We start from the raw sequence: 22664 nt of genomic DNA, 5'->3' as shown, positions 1-22664 counted from the left end.
TAGAAGGTGCCAAATAAATGAAGGCTACTGAGATGGAAACAAAGAAGAAAAACAGAAAGAGAAAACATTTTATGTATTCAAATAAGATGAATTAGGTGGTTAAATGGTGGCAAGGAACATGTTGAGTTATCATGAAGATTGGAGAACAGTGACATGGAAGGCAAGCATACCTCTTTTTGCCAGAGTGTTACCATAGTGATAGAACTACAGAAATTATATAGTTCTGCAAGGAACCTTGAAATCACCTACCTAATACATGGCCCTCATTTTACAGATGAAGAAACAGATATCCACAAAGATTGTAAATTGCCCCAAGACACAACGCTGGGATTAGAAAACAGTTTTCTCATTCCTAATCCAGTGTTCTTCCCATATTGGCAGGCTAGTCTAATTTGGGTCATGTTCCTGAATTTACAGGCTAAACTTGATCTCTCAGAGAACAAATATTCAAGGAATTCAAATCCACTCCTCAGAAGTGGGAAGCATGATCTGTGGAGGGTAGGGAAGGCAACCTGATGAAGGCCGGTTTGATGCTTGAGCTTTAATGATGACCAGGTCCTTTGGGCTCCAGGGCCGTCAGCCCTGCTGCAGTTGGCATAAACCACCAACCAAACTTTACACACTACTCCAAACTCACCAGCAAAATCTGGTTTTGGTCGCTATTGTAATTACTGAGTACCCATTTAGAAGCTTGAAATTAAAAGGTCTTTAATCTCTGGATAATTTGAAACATATAGCAGCTTAAGAGAGGAAAGAAGATGAAGGCATTTTCGAAGGTTTTTCATGGTAATTTTCATCTATCTCTCCCACTAGACTCTGGACATTTGCTCTATTTCAGATACATATTCTCTAGTTAGAGATTATGATTTTTTTGGCCCCATTTTCTTTCACAAAGCAGGAAACGACAGCTTGAGAGATCAAGGTCTGAAACCACTAACAAGAGCATCACCAGGCATAAGTCTGGACATTGCCTTTGCTTTCTTCTCCCATTAGTTAAAGGGAGCTGACCTGGCACTGCTTATTCTGCAAGTTGATGGTGAAAGACGTTGTTCCACAGTAAGTTGTTGGGAAATGAAGTTCATCCCTCACTATGGTTTGTAACAAACCTATCCTGGTGCCCACAGAACCAAGACGGTCTGAACAGCCGGGTTTGCTATCCATGTCACCCTGCTAAACTGTTCATTGCTCTAGTTATAATGTCCTGTCTCTAAAAGAAATTGTGCTGAGCACAGATTAGGCAGGTCTTCAATAATGACCAGTGGCAAATGGGACTACCAGAGAGGACAGGAGAGGAAGGTCAAGTAGCTCCAGGCAATTTTTATGGGGAATGCAGACTAAGGTCTCCCTCTCATCCATGGAGGAACAATATAAGTCAAATATGCCATTTTTCAGCCAGGAAGACTGAAACCTTTTTCCTTCTATTACCCAGTAAATTTCCTCAAACGCAGAGGAAGATACCTTTTCCTATCTAATGGAAATGACCTACTCAAGGCATTGCCTGACTCCCTTCTCTGGATTTGTTATAAGGCTGAAATGCTCTATAAATTTTGGCAAGAGACTGAAGAGAAATCAGAGGCCCGATCTTTCATTTTCTCTGAAGGGACCTAACCTAGTTTCCCATCTTTCATCTACTTCCCCAGGACTGGTTATGTGTCTCCCAATGAGGAACAACCCTCTTTTCTCCCAGAAGCAATAAAGGTCTGTCCCTAGCCTTGCAATTTCAGCACTCTATACCTTCTCAGTGGCATTCTCACAAGTTAAGTGGTGTTTTGGTGTTGGACAACTTGGAAGGGGAATTCTGATGATAGAGAAGCAAAAAGCCAATTTTTCTTCCTTCATATTTATTCTTACAAATTCAGGACTAGTTAAAGCTAAACAAGAAGCACTGCAAAGATATTCTCCAAGTAAAGACCTTGATGGGTCACTACTGTGTCCAGTTGTACCTGGGCCCTGAAACAGTACTTCAACCAATACCCAGTAATTTCCAAATTTACATAGGGTGGAGGCAGGTGAACCTCACTTTTCTTATCTGTAAAAAGGGAATAATAATGATGTTCATCACACAGAGCTGGTTGTGAGGATTAAATAAGGCAATGACTATAAAGTGCCAAGCATACTGCTTGATGAACAGAAAGTGCTTAATAAGCACAGCTGCTATTATTCTCTCTTTCATTTTAATGTGACTCCCCGAATAACTGCTTTTTAGGACCTGAAATTCCACGCCCTGCCACAAATGAGCAAATGCTCCCCTCCCTGACTTTCTGGAAGAGACTTGTCCTCTGCAGGCTTACCAATGAGGGATTTCCTGTGGAGGAAAGAACACACTGCTTTAAGGTTTGTGCATTAGTAGGCGTAGACGGGCAAATTGGCAGGCCTTCACCGAGAGAAACAAACATGCTACTACCATTGATTTTCTTGCTGAAATTGCGTCACAGCCAGATTCTCAGCACGCTGAAGAAAGAGACCCGGTGTTACATTATAGATTTTCTACAATGCCTAACAGTCCTAACAAACAGTAAACATTCAACACGCCTGTGGACTAATTTAGTAACACTCAGGCCCAACCAAAAAGGAAAGGAATCTCTCATCAAGGTCACACAATCAATTAGAGTTAGGCCATTACAGTACACCCAGCACTGTTCTCAGCACTCAGGTTTCTGAAGCCCTTAGAACAGGGGTGTCCAAACTGCAGCCCGCGGGCCAACTCTTTTTTATTGGCCCACAGCAAATTCCAAAAATATATTTAGTTTACTTAAATAAACCAGGTGAGGCAATACGTACTTCACCTCGAGTGAGTGGCCCGGCTGTTTGTGTATTTTCCCGCATATGGCCGTTGGTGAAAAACGTTGAAAAAAGTTTGGACACCCCTACCTTAGAGCCAAGTCCTGCCTTAAAGAAGCTAACAGGCAAAACTGGGAATCAAATAAAACACCATGGAAGGACACACCCGCAGATAGAAGCAAATTATAGGGATAAGCCAGTAGCACTAAGAGTGGTTTGGAATCAGCTGCAAAACTGACCAGGGAATGTGCAGCCCGGTTAAAAATCGTGTCACACCTTTTATGACAGGGATAGTTAAAGAATCCAGGTCTCTTCTATTTTGTTTACCACCTCCTCCACTTTACATTTCTGTGTCAGCTAATTCTGAGCACAAAATTCTCCACCAGCAAGCAGGGCCCCAGAAGCTCTAGGGAGGGCCATTAGCTCTGACAGGTCTGTGAATGGCACTGACAGCTTAGACTACATCAGGGCCCATCACCTCAAGGGCCGACTGTCCAGGCCCAGCCCTGACATTGAAAAAGTTAAGTCCTGCACAAAGAAAGAGGAAAAGGTTGAAAGGGTGAGAAAGAATGTCGCTTTACTCCCAAAACACACAATCTATAGTTTTAATTTCTTATAAATCAGGTTTGATCCATTCTGAAATGCTCCTGTGAGGTGTGTTCAAATTAGCAATGATTTTTCAATTGCACAAATTCAGTTCAACTGTGCAGTGTACTCCATAGATAAACTGTCCAAAACAACCTAACCAGACACACCTGGTGATCTTTGAATAGCCAGGTTCAAAGTCTTGCTGAGCTAATTTTAGCACTTGTTTGCATAATCAACAGATTTGCATCTCAAAAGACCAGGAGAAGAAACAGATTCCTGAGCTCCAAGGCTAACTAGTACACAGAGAAGACTATTAGCTTCCTTTAGACGCTGTCTGCTTAATCTTATTGTATACAGGACAAAGTCTGGTCACGTCCAGATGAACAAAGCCTAAAAGAGTGACGAAGCAGGCAGTTAATAAGGACAAAATATCAGCTACCCAAGAGCTTCACGTTTCAGCTCTTGCTGTTTTGAGAGATTCGAGGGTCAAACCTTTATAAATTATCAATGTAAGGCTGGGACCTGGGCCCAAGAATAGAAGGGAAAAATGGGGAAATGGAATCCAGGTCTCGCTTTGGGGAAAGAGAATCCAGGTCTTTAGTGGATTACCTTAAAAAGAATATTAATATGCTCAGGATATATATCATTTCCAATATCGATTCAAGATTCTCTCCTCTAGTATTGAAAAAAGAGGAAGAAAGAGAAGGAAGCAAAATAGGACAATATACATGAATAAAGCAAGGAAAAGTTCCCTGAAAAGCGTGTGAAATTTAAAAAATTCAACTGGGTAACTCTGGATATACTGTAATATTTTACAGTAGTTCAGGACTTCCACTTCTAGTCATGATGGAGTAACTGAAAACTGGGAAAGAAATAACTTCAGACACTGGATAACAGGTAGTGCAGGACAGGAATCCTAAGAGAAAGAAAACACAAGGTGAGCATGATAGTCTTGCCGGGCTAAGGAGACACCTTGGAGTTTAGGGAGGCAGAGGTGGCAGGAACTTGTGAGGCAAATTACCAACAAGGAGGGAGTTAGGCAAAGAAAAGAGCTTCAGAAATTTGCTGTTTTCTCCGTGAATCCATTGCTGATCATAAGGATTGCAAGTGTAGGGTAAATCTCAATGAAGTCCGACCAAAAACTGCCTGAGGATCTGTAAGCAGAATAATTCTCAGAGCTCACACAGGACTGGTAGGTGTCTGAATTCTGATCAACCTGAATGAAAAGTACCTGCTGAATACCTAGGATATTCAAAAGAGATACCAGTACAGCCAAACTTTAGTAGTGGAACTAAAAACTAGTCCTAGAGTAAGGACTTTCCTAAACTTACCCGAAGATTAAAAAGAAGTTTCATGGATGAAGGTGATCGAAAGGTACACTCTTTCAGTTATATGATAAACCAATACTGGGGATACAATGCACAACATGTCGATAGTTAACAATGCTGTATGATACACTTGAAAGTTGTTAGGAGAGTAAATCCTAAGAGTTCCCACCAAAAGGTGAAAAATATTTTTGTATCTAGGAGATAATGCATGTTAACTAATCTTATTGTGGTAACTAGTTCACAATATATGTGAGTCAACTCATTATGCTGTATATCTCAAACGATGCAGTGCTGTATGTCAATAAAATTGGGAGAAAAAAGATCACCACACCAAAAAATTAAATTTCAAAAGGATCATGCTGCTCCACAAATAATTTACCTGTCTTCCAGAATAAAGTCCAACACTATTTAATAAAGAAAATCTAGCACTCAACTATGTAACATTCACAATAAGCAGTATCTCTTAAAAAATTACCAGTCATGTCAAGAAGCAGGAAAATGTGACTTATAACCAAGAAAAACATCAGTCAATAGAAACAGACCCAGAAATGAGATGATAGAATTGGTAACAAGAATTATTTAAAGAACTATTATAAATATGAGTATAAACGTTCAAATATTTAAAGATAACCATGAATGTAACAAAGAGCAAAATGGAAGCTATAACGCATATCATAGTAAAATTGCTGAAAATCAGTGTTAAAGAGTTAATAAAGCCATCAGAGGGGAAAAAAACACATTATGTACAGAGGACTAAAGGTAAGAATTCACACTTCTTATCAGAAACTATATAAGCCAGCAAACAACGGAATGATATCTGGCAAAAGAAAAAACTACTGTTAACCTAGAAATCTCTATCCAGCAAAAAAACTTTTTCAGAAATGAGGGTAAAATGAAGACCATTGCAAACAAACAATCCGAGAGAATGTGTTGTCAACAGTCCTGCACTCCAATAGATATTAAAAGAAGTTCTTCTGGCAGCAGGAAAATTACGTTATCTGGTTCTATAAATAGAAATACAGAACACTAGAAATGGTAAATACATGGGTAATTATAAAAGACTTTTACATAAATTTAAAACCGAGGGAAAAAAGATAATTGACTCTTTACAGCAAAAATAACAATGTACTATGACATTTATAATAAAGCTCGAAGAAAAATGTATGACACCAGTACAAAGGACAGGATGGTGGCAAATGGAAATATATTATTACTAGGTTATTACTTGTTATATGAAGTAATATAACATTATTTTGAAGGTACACTGTGGTAAGTTAAAGATGTATATTGTAAGCCCTAGAGCAAACACTAAAAAGAAAAAAATTAAATGAAGATGCATAGTGAAAAGTCAATAGTGGACATAAAATGGAGTACTAAATATACTCGGTTAATCCAAGAGAAAGGCAGAAAAAGAAAAAATGAATAAAAAAACCTGATGAGAGAAATAGAAAACAAAAGCAAAATGGCAGATTTTAACTCAGCTGTGTTGATAAATATATTAACTGTAACCCTTTTTTCAATTAAAAGGCAGAGATGTTAGACTGGATATAAAATCAAGACCCAACTATGGGCTGTCTCAAAGAAATCCACCTAAAATATAAAGACACAGATAGATTGAAAGTAAAAAGAGATAAAAAGATATGCAATGTAAACATTAACTGAAACAAAGTAGAATTGATATATTAATATCTGACAAAGGAGACTTCAAAACAAGGAATATTATCAGGAATAAAGAGTGAAACTTCAAAATGATAAAGGAGTCAGCTCATTACAAAGACAATTCTGTATGTATGTACATCTAATAACAGAAATTCAAAATTCTAAATGAAGCAAAACTGACAGAACTGAAAGAAGAAATAGAAAAGTCTACTATTACAGTTGTAGGCTCCAATACTTTTCTCAGTGACTGATAGAACAAGTAGACAGAACATCAGTAAAGACAAAAGATTTAAACCAACCAACTTGACCTAAAGGCATACAGAGAAAATTCTACTCAACAGCACATAGAACATTCAATAAGACAGATCATATGCTGGACCATAAAACAAATCTCAATAAATTTAAAAGGACTGAAATAACATGGAATGTATTTTTTGTTTACCAGGGAATTAAATAAGAAATTAATAACAGAAATGCATCTGCAAAAATCCCCAAATAATGAAAACGAAACAACAGATTTCGAAATATTACAAAAGAAATGAGAAAATACTTTGAACTGAACAAAAATGAAAACAGAGCATACCAAAATTTGTGGGACGTTGCTAACATGGGAAACTTACAGCACTAAATTTTTATATCAGAAAACAAGAATTAAAATCAATGAACTAAGTTTCTACCTAAGAAATTAGAAAACGAGCAAATTAAACTAAAGCAAAGCAAAGAAAATAAGAAAGATAATCATATAAATCAATGAAATACAAAACAGAAAAACAAAAGAAAATCAATGTAACTAAAAGTTGATTCTTTGAAAAGATTAATAAAATTGATAAACCTCTAGCCAGACTGATCAGGAACAAAAAAGAAAACACACAGTGTCCATATAATGAATGATAAATCCTATAAGCATTTAAAGGAAAAAAGGAGAGTATTATGAACAACTTACGCCAATAAATTCAACAACCTACATGAATGAGTAACCTATTCAAAGACACAAATTATAGTGTTAGGCTCAAGAACAAACAGAAAACCTGACAATCCCTAAATGTATTGAAGAAATTGAATTACTAATTAAAATGTTCACTACAGAAGTATGCCGATATATGCAATTTACTGTGGAATGTATAAAGTAGAAGATGGACTGATGGAGATTCATCCGATGGATCAGATATGTGATAGAGTAAACGTAAATGGCAGAATCTAAGTGGTAGTTAGATTGGTATTCACTATACAATTTTTTCAACTTTACTGTATGTTTGAAATTTTCCATAATAAAATATTGGGTAAAAATTCTTCCCACATCCATTCCAGCAAAGACTGTTGGTGTTGGAGTCAACTCAATCACTTAATACCTAAGCATCCTTCAGCTTCATTTTCCCTTGCTTTAAAATAAGCAGGATAATAGTACCTATCTCATGGAGTATTGTGAGGATTGAAAAGAATGATGCATATAAGGCACTTAGCACTGCACTGTAACATAGTAAGTGTTCAATAAATGATTGCTGCTGGAAAAAAAAATTCTTTCCACAAAGAAAATTCTAGGTCTGGATGCCTTCACTGGTGAATTCTATTAATCATAAGCAAGAACTACTACCAATCTTACATAAATTCTTCTTAAAAATGAAGTAAGGAATATTCCCCAACTCATTTTATAGGGCAGCATTACTCTAATATCAAAACCAGACAAAGACATCACAAGAATACTGTGAACTAGGGTGGCCAGAATGGCTCAGTTGGTTGGAGCGTGAGCTCTGAACACCAGGGTTGCCAGGTGGATTCCCACATGGGCCAGTGAGCTGCGCCCTCCACAACTAGACTGAAGACAAAGAGCTGCCGCTGAACCTCCAGAGGGGAGGCTGGATGGCTCAGTTGGTTAGAGCGCTAACTCTCAACAAGGTGCCGGTTCAATTTCTGTATGGGATGGTGGGCTGTGCCCCCTGCAACTAAGATTGAAAACAGAGGCTGGACTTGGAGCTGAGCTGCGCCCTCCACAACTAAATCGAAGGACAACCACTTGGAGCTAATGGGCCCTGGAGAAACACACTGTTCCCCAATATTCCCCAATAAAATTTATAAAAAGAAAAAAAAATACTATGAACTAATATCCCTCATAAACAGTGACACAAAAATAATCAACAAAATATTAGCAACTCAAATTCTGTAATATATAAACTAAGTACTGTATTATGATCTAAAGGGGTTTATCCCAGGAGTTTAAGGTTAGATGAATATTTAAAAATCAGTCATCATATTAATAGAATAAAAGCAAAAAAAAATCCAGCAAAAATCCATATGATCTCAATATGTGCAGAGAAAGTACTGACAAAAGTAAACATCCATTCATAATAAAAACTCTCAGCAAACTTGGAATAGGAGGGAACTCCCTCAACCTAATAAAGGGAATCTATGAAAACTTACAGCTAACATACTGCTTAATGATGAAAGACCAAATGCTTTCTCCTGAAGATCTGGCAAGGGTGTCTACTCTTACCACTTCGATGTTGTACTGAAGGTCTTAGCCAGTGCAACAGGAAAGAAAAATAAATCAAATGTATACAGATTTTAAAGAAAGTGGTAAAACTTAATTTATTTGTATACGATATGATTGTGAGCACAGTAAACTCTGCAGACTCTAAAAAAATAATAAATGAGTTTACCAAAGTTACAGGGGAAAAGGTCAATTTAAAAATAATTGTATTTCTATATGCTGGCAAAAAAGAATTGGATATCAAAATTTAATCATATACTGTTTATATAATATAAAAATGAAATATTTAGGGACGGAACAAAATAGGCAAAAAACAGTATGCTAAAAAACTATAAAACATTAATGAGAAAATTTTAAAGATCTAAATAAATGGAAAGGCATATTATGTTCATGGGTTTGAAACAATATTGTTAGTGTCAATTTTCCTCCAAGTTGATCTATAAAGTTAATGTAATTCCAATCAAAATCTTAGCAGGCTTTTTGTGGTTGTGGTGTGGGTGGTGGTTACATAAATATATTTTAGTGTATGTTAATTATACCTCAATAAAGTTAAATAAAAAATAAGTCCAGTAAATCCTAATTAGTCAAAAAAAAAAAAAAAAGCATGACTATGGCAGTAAGCGTATGTCTTTTTTTTGGTCTTACTATTCCATTTTTGGTTGAGGCAAGAATGAGTCAGACTGATATCAGTAACCCTAAGCTAGGAGTTCTTAGTATTTCGATACTGCCAAGGATTCCCCTCACTGTACTCCTCTCTTCCACTCCTCCACCCCTGGCATTACTCCCCGACAAATTAAATGGACTCCAGGTAGCAATCAATGGTGTTTGGAATCATTTTCAGCTGTGCACCAGCCACAGGATGTTTTTTTTAGGTGGGTGTACTTACCTAGAACTTCTGACAAACCCAGTCATTTACCAAGTTCAGGGACTTACAGGGTCCTGTCCTTTCCAAAGACATCTAATCAAGGTTCTGATTTTGTCTTTTTTTATGAAACTGAGAGATGAAAGACATGAAATGATCATGGCTCTCATTGTGAAAACTCACTCCAAATAAGGACCACTAGCCAACCTTTTATGGATTTATAATGAGGCAGTATTTCACTAGAGTACAAGGAGAACAGGAAGGTTTATCTGTCCTTAGGCTAATAAAGAGTCAGGTAGGGCTACTGCAAGCACGTCAAATACATCGCTGAGTGAGGTCTATGGCAGAGCACACAGGCAAAGGTCTAAGCAGGAAAGTACTGTGAAGTCCTCAAGGGCAAATATGATTTTTGCATTTTTATAGCTTGGCACACAGCAGATACTTCTATATTTTTACACAAAAAAGAAATAATCTGGGGAACTTGAAGCTAGGGCACCCATTCCTTGTCTTATTGCACTAACCAAGGACGCCCAGAAGCAGAGAATTCTTAGACCAAAGCAGGCTCTGAGAGCTTCCTTGGGAGGAAAGTTGGTTCTTTTTAAGAACAGTTCAAAGCAGCAGAAAAAACAGAAAAGGAGCCAATACCACAACAACTAGAACAAACAGCAGCCTGCTAATGAAATCCCAGGCCCCAGCTGAGGGAGCATCCTCCCCTCCCCAGGCCCCTCACTGGGTGCTTACAGGGACTTTCTATGGAAGCTAAAACCTGGGTCTCTCTCCAGGGCACAATTATCCAATACAATTCTTTGGAAACAAGGATCCAAAAGGTGGACATGAATCTCTTAGGATGAGAAAGATGATGCCTTTTATTTGTAAAAAACATCACTGTTTCCTCTATACGGCCACCCTGCATACAATATGCAGATTTTTTCCCTTTCTATTTTCGTCTCATATACTTCAGGACCAAATTCGATTTCAGAACCAATTTTAGATGGCCAGTTTCCCCAGTCTATCCATGTCTTTCAAGCCTGCTGCCAAAGGGCTCTCCATTGCCCTGAGATTTATTGATCTGACAGACTGGCTCTGCCCTTCAGCAAGGTGGACCAGATAATGAACCTCACAGTGGGTGATTAGTGAGAGGCCATCAGTTGGTTAAAGGAGTGGTGACAGTGACTTTCTTTAATTTCCCTGGGCAGTTGCCCCACCTCCCTGACTTTATGTGGTTGAAGCCCTAGACACCCCGTGTGAACCTTTTCTTTGCACTAATTACAGATCCAACATGCCCAGGCCCTTACCCTGCACAAGCAAGGCATGCAATCAAACTAAAAGGCAGCCAAGGTAATGGGGGTGGGGGAAAATGACACACAAATACCACGTCAGGCCTTCTCCTTCTCTATGGCTTATTGCAGGGGAAACAGCAGCCCACCTCAAACCAAAATGCAGATGTCTCTGTCCTCCCCTCCTGAGGTTTCATTCCTTGGAAACATATCACATCTCAGGGAGGGAGACAGAAAACACTATCTCTGCTCCTAATTCATTGGCAATTTGAAATGGGGTCTCTGCCTCCCTGCCAAACCTCACTTATCTATTCCTCCCTAACAGACAGAATTCTTTAACAGAAATGCCATTTGTAGGCTGTCCAGAGTTTCCCTTCTGGATGGCTGGGTCATTTTCAAGACTGCACCTTTCTTTGAGCAGGATCACCGTGAAAGGTCAAAGTGCTGTTATGGTACTTAGCAAAAACATTTCCAATTAACAAAGCTTCCAACAGAGACAAATGTTTACATAGCAACATGTCTGGCTTCTGATGTTTACAACAGTGGCAAACCATGCTTTTTCTCAGCGTACCTTCCAGAGTTTTAAGCTACTTCCTGGGGAGGTACTTCAGTGGAAATAAAACAAAAGTTCCCAAAGATCTATTTGGAAGAAAGGAGGTGGCTAAAAAGCAACCTGAAGAGGGAAGTCCTACCTGTACAGTCTTATCTAATAACTAGGACAAAGGATCCTTCCAAGATTAAACCAAGAAGCAAGGCCTGCTTGTCTTCTGTAACCTCCTGAAAAGCTGCCAAGCGCGGGGATTCCCGTGGGCTCCACCACGATCCCTTCTAAGCACTGCCAATGATGTTTCATTGGCAATGAAGCCTGACTGAGGAAGACCAGAAATGTAGGTGATGAGCATTTCAAAACTCATACTTAATTGGAGAAAATGCTGACAGTGGCAGAGATGAATAATAAGCGGAGTCCTTTACCAGTGACCCCTGTCATCCAGCTTGGCTGTGGGACATAAATTTTGAGTCTTCATTTTGCCTTTTTTTTGAAACAAAACTGAACTATTACTTTAAAAACAATTAAAATTCAGTGTCCTACCTTTTAGATTTTGACCCACATAAATATATTATCTATTAAAAGAAAGAAATAAGAATATTTTTTTAAAACACCATGCTCTTTTGGTGTGTGGAAAAGCTTTATTTCTCATAGTGACCTTCCTAATATGCTTAGAAGGAATAGAGAGACTTTTCTCTCATTTACAAAGTTATCGTACTATGCTAGGAGCCTGTACTGAGGCATGTCTGCCTAACTGGTAGGTAAACTCTCCAGTACTTTCTTTCCTCACCTGAATGGGCCCTTCCCAAACCAGGTCCTTTCCCCACCGCCAGGAATGAGTCCTGTTATTTTCACTCTCCCTGCTTCTCCATCCACCTTCCTATCCCTGGCTGGCCCCTTCCTTCAGAATACCTGACAAGCTCAGGTTGTCACACATGCCTCAACCTGATGAAATGGAAAAAACTCAGGTAGACCTAGGTTCATATTATGGCCACTAACAGCTGTGTAACCTTGAACACATCATCTCTTTAGCATCCTGATCTATAAAATGTGGATAAATGTACCTACCTCAAATAGTTGATATAAGAATCATGTCAATAACCTATGTAAAAGTGCCTAGCTCAATAACTACTAGTTGTTCCTTTCCTTTTATGTGTTCTTTTAAAATCCACGATATTCTCTCCTATATCTCTGATAGTGCAGCTTACCTCCTGGTTCAAATAAGACAGTGGCCAACCTGGCAGCAAGTAATCAGCAGACCCTCTATATGGACCTTCTCAAGATGCCCTATATACCGTAACAAAGTTGATTTCTGAGGTAAGTAGCTTCTAGGATTTCTGAGGTAAGTCCCTCTGCCTTAGACTCTGTCTTTCCTTTTTCAGTGAATCCAGTGAACAAACAACTCACATCAAACTTTTTATTCCTGCCAAACAAGTCAAGTGAAATGCCAGAACCTAAACAAAGGGAACAGGAAGGCAGGGTCAGACAGCCAACATTCACGTCACATGCTTGCACTCAATAAGAGTTCCCACAGCAACCATCACTCGGGGTTACAGAGAAGCAGTGCAAAAGCACAGGATGTTGTAGAAAAACATGATGCCAAATACAGGAAACTGAGTTACGGCTACCGCGGGAGTCTGAAATCTCAGCTCTCCAGCACATCTCTGCCAGGGTTGCCTTCCATGGTGATTAAGGCCCAGTTCTAAGATTAGAAAACTTCACAGGGGCTCTCAGAGTGGGCTGCTCAGAGGCCTCAATTGCTTGGGGGAGAACTTTACACACCACACTCGCCTCCTGCTCAGAAAGCCCTGCCTCAGTGTGTGACAGCCCCCTTCTCTCAGTCTTCCAGAACCACCAGTGGTAATGGAGCTGGCTCATGCGTGCTTGGCCTGTGAGAGCTGAGTGTCAAATTTTCAAGCGCTGTGAGAGCCACTTGGCTTCACACTGGCAGCCATAATGGGAGCATTCACACCCAACACTCCAAATTAGTCCCCTTCCCACCACTCAGCCCTGCGTTGTAGTTGTTAAACATTTACTAACATGCCAAGGGCCAACAACTCTAAAGCTGAAGTATCAGGCTCCATTTTCCTCGTAAGCCTTGAAGTTCTTAGGATATTTCCTCAAGATCTTTTTGGGTTTTCTCCTAGATGTTCTCAAGTAATGGATGCCACCAGGGGCCCCTAACAATGCTTGCCCCACAAACTAGGGCTCTCCTTTTATTAGTATCTCACTCCGGCTACGTTTCATTAGGATTTGTAAATACCCAGCAGTTGTGTAGTAGCTCTTATCTTAAGATCAGGAGGAAATCAAAAAGGTTTAGAAAGATTACTAACGACGTAAATACTCATCAGTATTAATACTTAGCATCTAATGCAACCTTCACTCATTCAGATGTGAAGCATTTTTTGTTTCCCTAACTTACTTTAACTTACTCCCACAAGTGAATGATAGTCATAATACTTTTGAAGATACCTTTTGTAATTACATTGCACAGGCCTCCTCTGAATCTAAAATCCTAAGCCCTAGTGAGAGGGGAAGACTTAAATAAATAATGGGAGGTAAAACTGTAAAATTCCTAATGTAGAAAGCTTAGGAATCTGGGTATATATTCCTATGGTCCTGTGACATATGGGGGTACCAGCAGTTCACCTTTCTGATCTTCTCAGAAAATTCCCAAGTTTGTATGTAGAGAAATTTTTAGCAAGCCCCTGGGCCACTTGGTTGAAAGGAACACCAACTTCAAGACAGATTTGCCCACTTTTAGAAACAAATAGAATGGTAGTTGCCAGAAGTGGGGGAGGGAAGGAAGCGGAGTTGTTCAATGAATAGTTTCAGTTTTGCAAGATAAAAAGGTTCTAGACATATGTTGTGCATAGACTGCACAACAATGTACGTATATTAACATTACTGTACTGTACACTTAGAAATGATTAAGATGGTACATCTTTTATTATATGATTTTTACCAAAAACAAAAAGGACAGGTTTGCCCATTACGTCTTACCAGATGGGTAGCACTGGAGCTGGCTCACACCGGGCCCTTGATGGACACTTGTGAATTGAATCAAAGGCAGTACAATCAGGACCAGAGTCAGTGCATCACAGATTATGGAAGCTATGATCATTTAAATTGGTGAATTATATTCCTAAATCATCCAATTCTGGGTACCCTGTGGCCCAAGGATAAGACTTACAGAAACTCTAGGACTCTTCTCCATTCTTTCTGTCCTTTCCAGGTCCTGACTTTGAGTACATTTTACAATCTGTGCCTCTCCATTTATCTAATCCTATCCCTCCTCTTCCAGCTCAAAGTGTTCACTCCTTTCCTGACCACCACGACTTGCAGAGATCTTTCTCTTAACGGGAACTCACAGATCCTACTGCTAGAACTGGTCAGGCTATAGACAATAAGTTGCCTTAAACCATCTCTTGCACTTACTCCATCCTTTGAGAACAAAGGCCCCTTATCATACCTCTATATCCCTCAAATGCCTAGCTCATTCTGAAGCACAGAGCAGGTACTAGATGCTGAAATACTGATATCTGAATGAAGGCTAAAGAAAGTAAGAGTGGGCCAATCATTTTCTTGCTTTCCAATGGTATATTTCAAAGGAACAAAACTGGTCATTAATGTGACTGAAAGCTTAAGGAATCAGGTGCTCAGAGGAGGTTTTGACTTGAATTTTAAATTGTCACCATGTACTCTAGACATTCAGGGCTCTAGAGATTCTTCTGTAAAGTTCCACTATGAAGCCCTCTCTTGCCTATAAGGAAATTAAAGCTGATATAAATCAGTATGTCATAGCATTTGTAAACCAAAACAAATAGTAAATAAATAGCCTAAAAGGAGCTCAAGATCCTCAGTGGGCATTTTCAAAAGTCTAAGGGCTTTGGGGGCAAGGAAAGAATGAGGTATTATTCAAGGCAGCTAAGCTAATGGTTCTTAAAAAAAATTGGGTGTGGGGTGTCAAAGACTGATTAAGAATTTTAAGAAAGATGGACCCTCTTCAAGAAAAAAAAAAGGACATATACATAGTTTTACACACAATTTCAGCGTGTGCAATAATTCTCTAAAGCCTATTCTTGGACTTTAGGTTAAGAACCTGTGAACTAATATTATTCCAAGCGATTTCCTAACAGACCTCTTGAATGTGGACCCATTTCTAATATGATCTAGTCAATTGTAACAAGTATTTTTCCTAATGTGAAAAGCAGGAATAAAGGAGAGGGAGTATATGAGAGGTTAGGATAGGAAAAGACAGGAAGGAGAACCCCCTGAAGAGTTCTTCTATTTTAACATACTTCTCTGAAGAGAGGATTGCGTCATCAAGACGGATGTCTTCAAAGCATCCAAACCCAAGACGTAGCCTGGGGTCAAGAGTTTCTCTTAAATACCTTTCATCTACATTTATTTAGTACAGACAAAAGGGTCATTGGGACTTATGAAACAGATTGTGAGACCCAGCCATCCTACTAGGAGAATGAAAATCCGGGTACAGGCCACTGGGGGTGGGGAGCACATCAAATGATTGTACCAGCTAGGGACAGATGCTTACCAACAAGCCACACTGGGGAGAGAAAGGAGATAAACCTCAGCTGAGGGTGGGCAAGAGGCCTGAAGGGCAATTTTTACAAGATGTCCTAGAGACAAGCAAACCCAGTAGGGGATAAACTGGGAGTAGTTTCACAGTTCTTGGAAAGAAAGTTCTATCTTCTCCATAATTTTTATTCATTAAGATATGTGAAATACAAAAATAAGTCAAATGCCTTTAACAAACACCATATACAAAAATTAACTCAAAATGGATCAAAGGCCTAAATGTAAGAAGTAAAACTATAAAACCCTTAGAAGAAAACAGGGGAAAAACTTCATACCATTGGATTTGGCAAAGGTTTCTTAAGATACCAAAAGTACAGACAACAAACGAAGAAATAGACAAGTAAGGTTTCATCAAAATTAAAAACTTCTGTGCATCAAGAGATACTGTCAACATAGTAAAAAAGCAACCACAGAATGGGAGAAAATATTTGCAAATTATATATCTGATGAGGAATTAATACACAGAATACTATATAAAGAACTAAAACTCAACAACAAAAAACCAAACCCAATTAAAAAATGGGCAAAGAGCTTGAATAGACATTTCTCCAAAGAAGACAGACAAATGGCCAATAAACACATGAAAACATGCTCAACATCAATAATGATTAGGGAAACGTTAATCAAAACCACGAGATACCACTTCACACCAATTAGGATGGCTATATCAAACAAACAAACAAAAAACCCAGAAAACTAATATTGGCAATGATGTGGACAAGTTGGAATGTGAAATGGTACACCATAGGAAGCAGTATGGTGGTTTCTCAAAAACTTAAACATAGAAGTACCATTTGATCCAGCAATTCCACTTCTGGGTATGTATACAAAAGAACTAACGTCAGGGACTCGAACAGCTATTTATATACCAATGTTAACAGCAACATTCTTCACAATAGCCAAAAGGTAGAAACAACCTAAATGTCCACCATAAATAAACAAAATGAGCTAACCCGTGTTTCCCCGAAAATAAGACCTAGCCAGACCATCAACTCGAATGCGTCTTTTGGAGCAAAAATTAATATATTAAGTTGAAATCATATTAATTATACTATATTATTATATATTATATTAAAATAAGACCAGATATTATATTATATATTATTATATTATATTATATTATATTATATATTATACTGGGTCTTATACTAAAAGAAGACCAGGTCTTATATTAATTTTTGCTCCAAAACACTTTAGAGCTGATGGTCCGGCTAGGTCTTATTTTTGGGGAAACATGGTATATACACACAATGGAATATTATTTAGTGTTGAAAAGGAATGAAATTCTGGTACATGCTACAACACGGATGAACATTGAAGACATTAATTATGTTAAGTGAAATAAACCATATCCAAAAGGACAAATATTATGAGTCCACTTACATGAGGCACCTAGAGTAGTCAAATATAGAGAGACAGAAAGTAGAACAGTGGTTACCAGGGCCTAGGGGCAGGGGAAAATGGGGAGTTATCATTTAATGGGTATAGGATTTCAGTATGGAATGATGAAAAAGTTCTGGAGATGGATAGTAGGGGTGTTTGCACAAAATGTAAATGTACTTAATGCCATTGAATAGTACACTTAAAATGGTTAAGATGGTAAATTTTATGTATATTTTATCACATACAAAAAAAAAAGTCAACATGAACAAGCTTCACTATCAACCCCAGGCAAATATGACACTTGTGTATACAATATAAAAATTCATGCAGTTTATTACATTAGGAAATGCACGACCATTCAGTCATGCTGAGGGTATTAACTGATTAAAAAGCTTTGCCCTCCATGAAGCCAATGAAAAGTAAGTGTCATCTATCTTCTGTACAACTGGAAAAAAAATAACAAAAAAACCCCAACCCAGTGTGAGAGAATGGGCTTTGTTTAATAAGCAATAATGGATTTACAAGCATTACCTTGAAATGTCTCACACAGAGGCTGGAACATGTCTGGGGGGAATGTCAGAACTCAAATATCCACAAATCTCTTGCCAGAAAAAAAATGGCAGGCCGGGCAGGCAAATCTATCAAAGAGCCCTCTCTTGTCTTCTATCTTACTGGGTGCTACAAATTCCAGTTAACGCCTATCCCTGGTCTTTAGGCTTCAGTTTGGGAGTACTTTAAAATCTACATGGGGATTAAGTTCCTGATTTTTTTTTCTTTCTACTTAGTTTGCTGCTAACAGCTACAGGACCCTACTGCATCTCAAAGCCATCTCTTTGGGAAGCTGTGAATACACTCAAAATTCAGTGATGTTAGCATTATACGTTCATAAGTGAAGGGAGAGAAGTGCTCCAACACATGTTGGAGATTAACAAAGCGGTCAAATACTTCTAATCCGATTGTGCTGAGAATAAAACCAAGTGTACCCTAATGCTGTCATTTAGTGCCTTTCAAAGTCAGTCAGGGAAAGGAAGCAACAACTATTTTGAGGGAAGTTTTGAAAAGGGTCCCAGAATATTACAACCCTTCCCCCACTCCCCAAGTGGAAAGGATTAAGAGAGGTTATGAGTATACAAAAACTCGATGAGAGCAAGGACTACACTTAGATTATTCATCATTGATCCCCACTACCCAGCACTGCACCTTGTATACAGCAGGCATGTAATTATTTATTGATTAAGTACCATGTTTTCCCAAAAATAAGACATAGCCGGACTATCAGCTCTAATGTGCCTTTTGTAGCAAAAATTAATGAAAAACCTGGTCTTATTTTAATGTAAGACCCGGTCTTATATACTATACTATACTATACTATACTATACTATACTACTGGGTATAATATAATATAATATAATATAATATAATATAATATAATATAATATAATATAATATCGGGTCTTATATTAATTTTTGCTCCAAAAGGCGCGTTAGAGCTGATGCTCTGGCTAGGTCTTATTTTCGGGGAAACACAGTAAATAAATCTTTGAGAGCTGCCATGCCTTCCCCATTCTCACACAGGGCTATCTACTCTCCTTCTCCATAGAAATCATCTCATCTTTGGCTTGTGGACTCTTTTTGAGAGGCACTTTTCATCACTTCATTTAACTTGGAAAGAAGTTGGAGGAGGGTGAAGACACGTGCTTGCTAATCATCCTTTTCCAGATTTGCCTCATGCACCAGAATGGACTTTTATTATTGGTCTGTGGCTGCTACTGCTGTAGAAAGATTTCAGCCTGACCTTCCCAAACTGCTGGGGGATGAATACTGCGCGTGACTGACAGGGAAAATGTGTCTTCCTTTAAAAAAAAAAAAAAAAAAAAGCTTTTAGCTAACCAGAGCTCACTGTGATAGGAAAGTCACCTTTTCTCTCAGTGAACAAAACTCGAGATAGTGAATTCTTTTGTATAGAAATGATATGAAAACCGATCTGAATTGGTACATCAGGAAACAGGTAGCATCTCCAAGCACCTCATGAGAGCAGCAGTATCAAAGAATGGGACTCAGGACTGCTCCACAGGCAGAATAGGAAAAAAGAAAATGAAACCATTTATAAAAGCAGTTTAAGTAAGAGGATGGATTATCACAGCTGGTCTCACAAAAGAGAACAAATATGTCAAAGGGAACAACTGATAGACTAATAGAGTCCGATCCATCTGGCTGAGGAAAGAGCCACTGGTGGGAATACTGAGAAGCTTATCTGTGAGGGAAAAGGCTTGCTTGGTGCCTCGCTGGGTGAGCTGAATAGCTTTTAGGAACACACAGTCACACTATAGCTGGCTGGCTCTGCCAGCAAGAGGCTCAGAGAAGGGTTACACGGATGTGCGGCCAAAAGGGCCGAGTGGAGCATGCTGGCTTGGAGCCTATACTGGACTCACCTCCTGAATACCCCAGCCCTCCAACTTGTGAGTAGGGTGGGAAGGAAGGGAGACTGTGTGAATACGATGTCTTATTTTTGTGCTTTTAAAAAACAGGACTCAAGAGTCTCATTCTGAAACATCAAGTTCAAGCACATACCAGGCATTCAAGTCCCATTTCTACTTTTATTATATAATGCAGAGCTGAGTGCAGGCATTTTGGGAGAAGGGGAAATCATGCCAGACTCAGGCAAAAGAAACACACAATGCTATCTGCATCTGCAACTCAGCCCATGCCACCGAAAAACCTGCTCAGAAATAATTACTCGGGGCAAGTAGAACTCAGTTACTAAAGAAAATCTGTCCCAATGAGGGCTCATGTTTTAACGAGCTAAACAGCCTCAAATTAAGCTGAACTTAGGATTTTTCTAATTGGCAGTTTCATCTATTTCTAAGGTCTCATTTTTTATTTTCAAAAATCAGAATGACTCTGTCTAAAATTAAAAACAGAAATGCCTTATCACCCACTCTAAACTAAGAATTCACCAAATTTTCACCTATGTATCTTCTATATGATTAAATGAACCTCTCATGGCACAAAAGCAGAAGCCATTACTATTTAAAGTACTATCAACAAATCCCTTACTAATTCCTCTCAGCAGCCTGGCTCTTGCCACTCCCACTAGAAGCTCAGTCATAGAATCCCTGTGCCATCAGAGAAAGGGCAAGTCCTTGATTTTAGCCACCAACTAGGGTCACTCTGTGGAGAGTAGTGACTTACCTGCTCCTCCGACAGTTGGGATATGTGATTCACAGCAGCGTAGGATTCAATTTTGGGGTTAAAGTGGTTGATGATGGCTCTGAAACAAAGAATTAGCATTAATATAGCACCAGATGGAAGAAGAGAAGTTAAAAACAAGTATCATGTGCTCTCTGGTTTGCAGTACGAGAGCATGAGAGTGACTGTCACAGGGTAACTGTTCTCTTATTGAACACAAGGTCACTCTGAAATGGGAAGCGTTTCATAATTATTAGAGAATAGAGCATCTCTGCTCTGCAAATGAACTAGAGAAAACCTCACAACCAAACAAAAAACGAAAGCAAGCATCCTTCAGACAAGAATCAGGACTTAGAGGGCTTTGCACCCGGGGGCCCTGGTACGTCAGTCACAAAGAATAGTTTTCTCTGTTCTGACTTGGGAGAACAGGGCGCTCAGTAAAGCTGGACCAGCATATAGGCTAAACGGTCTCTGAAGAAGTTCAGCTTTATCAAAGCCTAGAATCAACCTTCACTTGTTAGTTAATATTTCAAACCAAAATTTTATTTCCAGCCATTCGAACCAAAATCTAAGTGTTCTTTTCAAACACTCCCACCTCTCCATCACTCCCTCACCAAGGTCAGCGAGTCTTATCAGATCTACCTCTTAAAAATCTCCGAAATCTGAAATAAATAAATTTCCCTGAAACCAATGCTTTGGTATAGGTCCTTGTCATTTCTTATCTAGTGTAGCAGAAAAAACATAGGCTTAGATCAGAGTTTAGCTTGAGTCCATATTGATATCAAAATGGTTAAATAAATGGGGAGAAGAGACAAACCTTTCTAGCAGAACAATTTCAAATAATATGTATGGATACTCTCTGTTTAGGAGGTGAAGTTTAGTTCCCATTCCCACTGAGGGTAGGCTAGACTGAATGACTTATTTCCAAAGAATAGAGTAGAAAAAGGGAAAAAGAGTTAACTTTACAGTAAAGAATCCTGGCAAACACTACCTTAACCAAATGATAAAAGTGAACGCCGCCAGTGGCTGTCAAGTAACCCCGATATGACCTGATGGGAAGGGCGCTTCACCTCTGTTGTGCACTCCAAAATCCTATGACCTCAGTCTAATCACGAGAAAAACATCAGACAAACACAGACTGGGGAACATTCTACAGAATATCTGACCAGTCTTCCTGAAGACTGTCAAGGTCATGAAGAAATAGTCACAGACCAGAGGACATTTGGGAAACATGACAAATAAATGCAATGTGATACCCTGAAATCAATCCTGGAACAGAAAGAGGACATTAATGGATAAGCTGGTGAAATCCAAATAAAATATGGAGTTTAGTTAATCGTAATATATCAATGCCAGTTTCTTAGTGTTGATAAATGTACCATGGTAATGTAAGATGGGGGAAATTAGGTTGAGGGGCACATTTTTGCACTTTTTTTTGTAATTCTAAAAGTATTCCAAAATAAAAAGTTTATTAAAATGTGTGTATGATAACATAATAGAAATCAATGTTTTCTTTTAATATAACTTATTGATAGTAACGAATTACAGAACCACTTAATTTAATATAGATAATAAAACTATAAGACAGAAACTTTACAAAAATCATAGTCTGGAATCCTATTTTGACCACTTGTTATTCTGAATGATTTTGGGGAAGCTGTATGTCTCACCAGAGGAAAAAGTGGTAATAATACCTGCCTTAGCACTTAGCACAGTACCTAGGAATAGTACATTGTAGGCGTACAATAAATGTTTGTTGAAAGAGTGACTAAATCTTAGAGGATTCTTGCAACATTTATAAAATAAAGCAATGTCACACACCTAGCACAAACCCTGGCATGCAGCTGGTGCTCACTAAATACTCCATGAATGAATAAATCAAATAGGATAGAAATGGGTCAGTAGCCCTGTGCTTTATACTGCAGAGCATATATGCTGACATTGTTTTGCTGAAGATTATGACAGA

At 38.6% G+C, this 22664-nt stretch overlaps 1 protein-coding gene across 1 annotated transcript in view; it reads right to left on the bottom strand.

Moving 5' to 3' along the window:
- The window catches only part of ARMH3 (armadillo like helical domain containing 3), a 151005-nt gene that overhangs the window by 8307 nt on the left and 120034 nt on the right, over positions 1–22664 (bottom strand). The window contains exon 24 of the mRNA XM_081074511.1: positions 20702–20780. Coding sequence (XP_080930637.1) covers positions 20702–20780 — 79 coding nt within the window. The remainder of the gene's footprint in view (positions 1–20701; positions 20781–22664) is intronic.

This window comes from Rhinolophus hipposideros (assembly GCF_964194185.1).
Source record: "Rhinolophus hipposideros genome assembly, chromosome: 15".
In the NCBI taxonomy this organism is placed as follows: domain Eukaryota; kingdom Metazoa; phylum Chordata; class Mammalia; order Chiroptera; family Rhinolophidae; genus Rhinolophus; species Rhinolophus hipposideros.
Note: the sequence above shows the minus strand (reverse complement) of the source record. Positions and strands in the feature narration are given on the sequence as shown.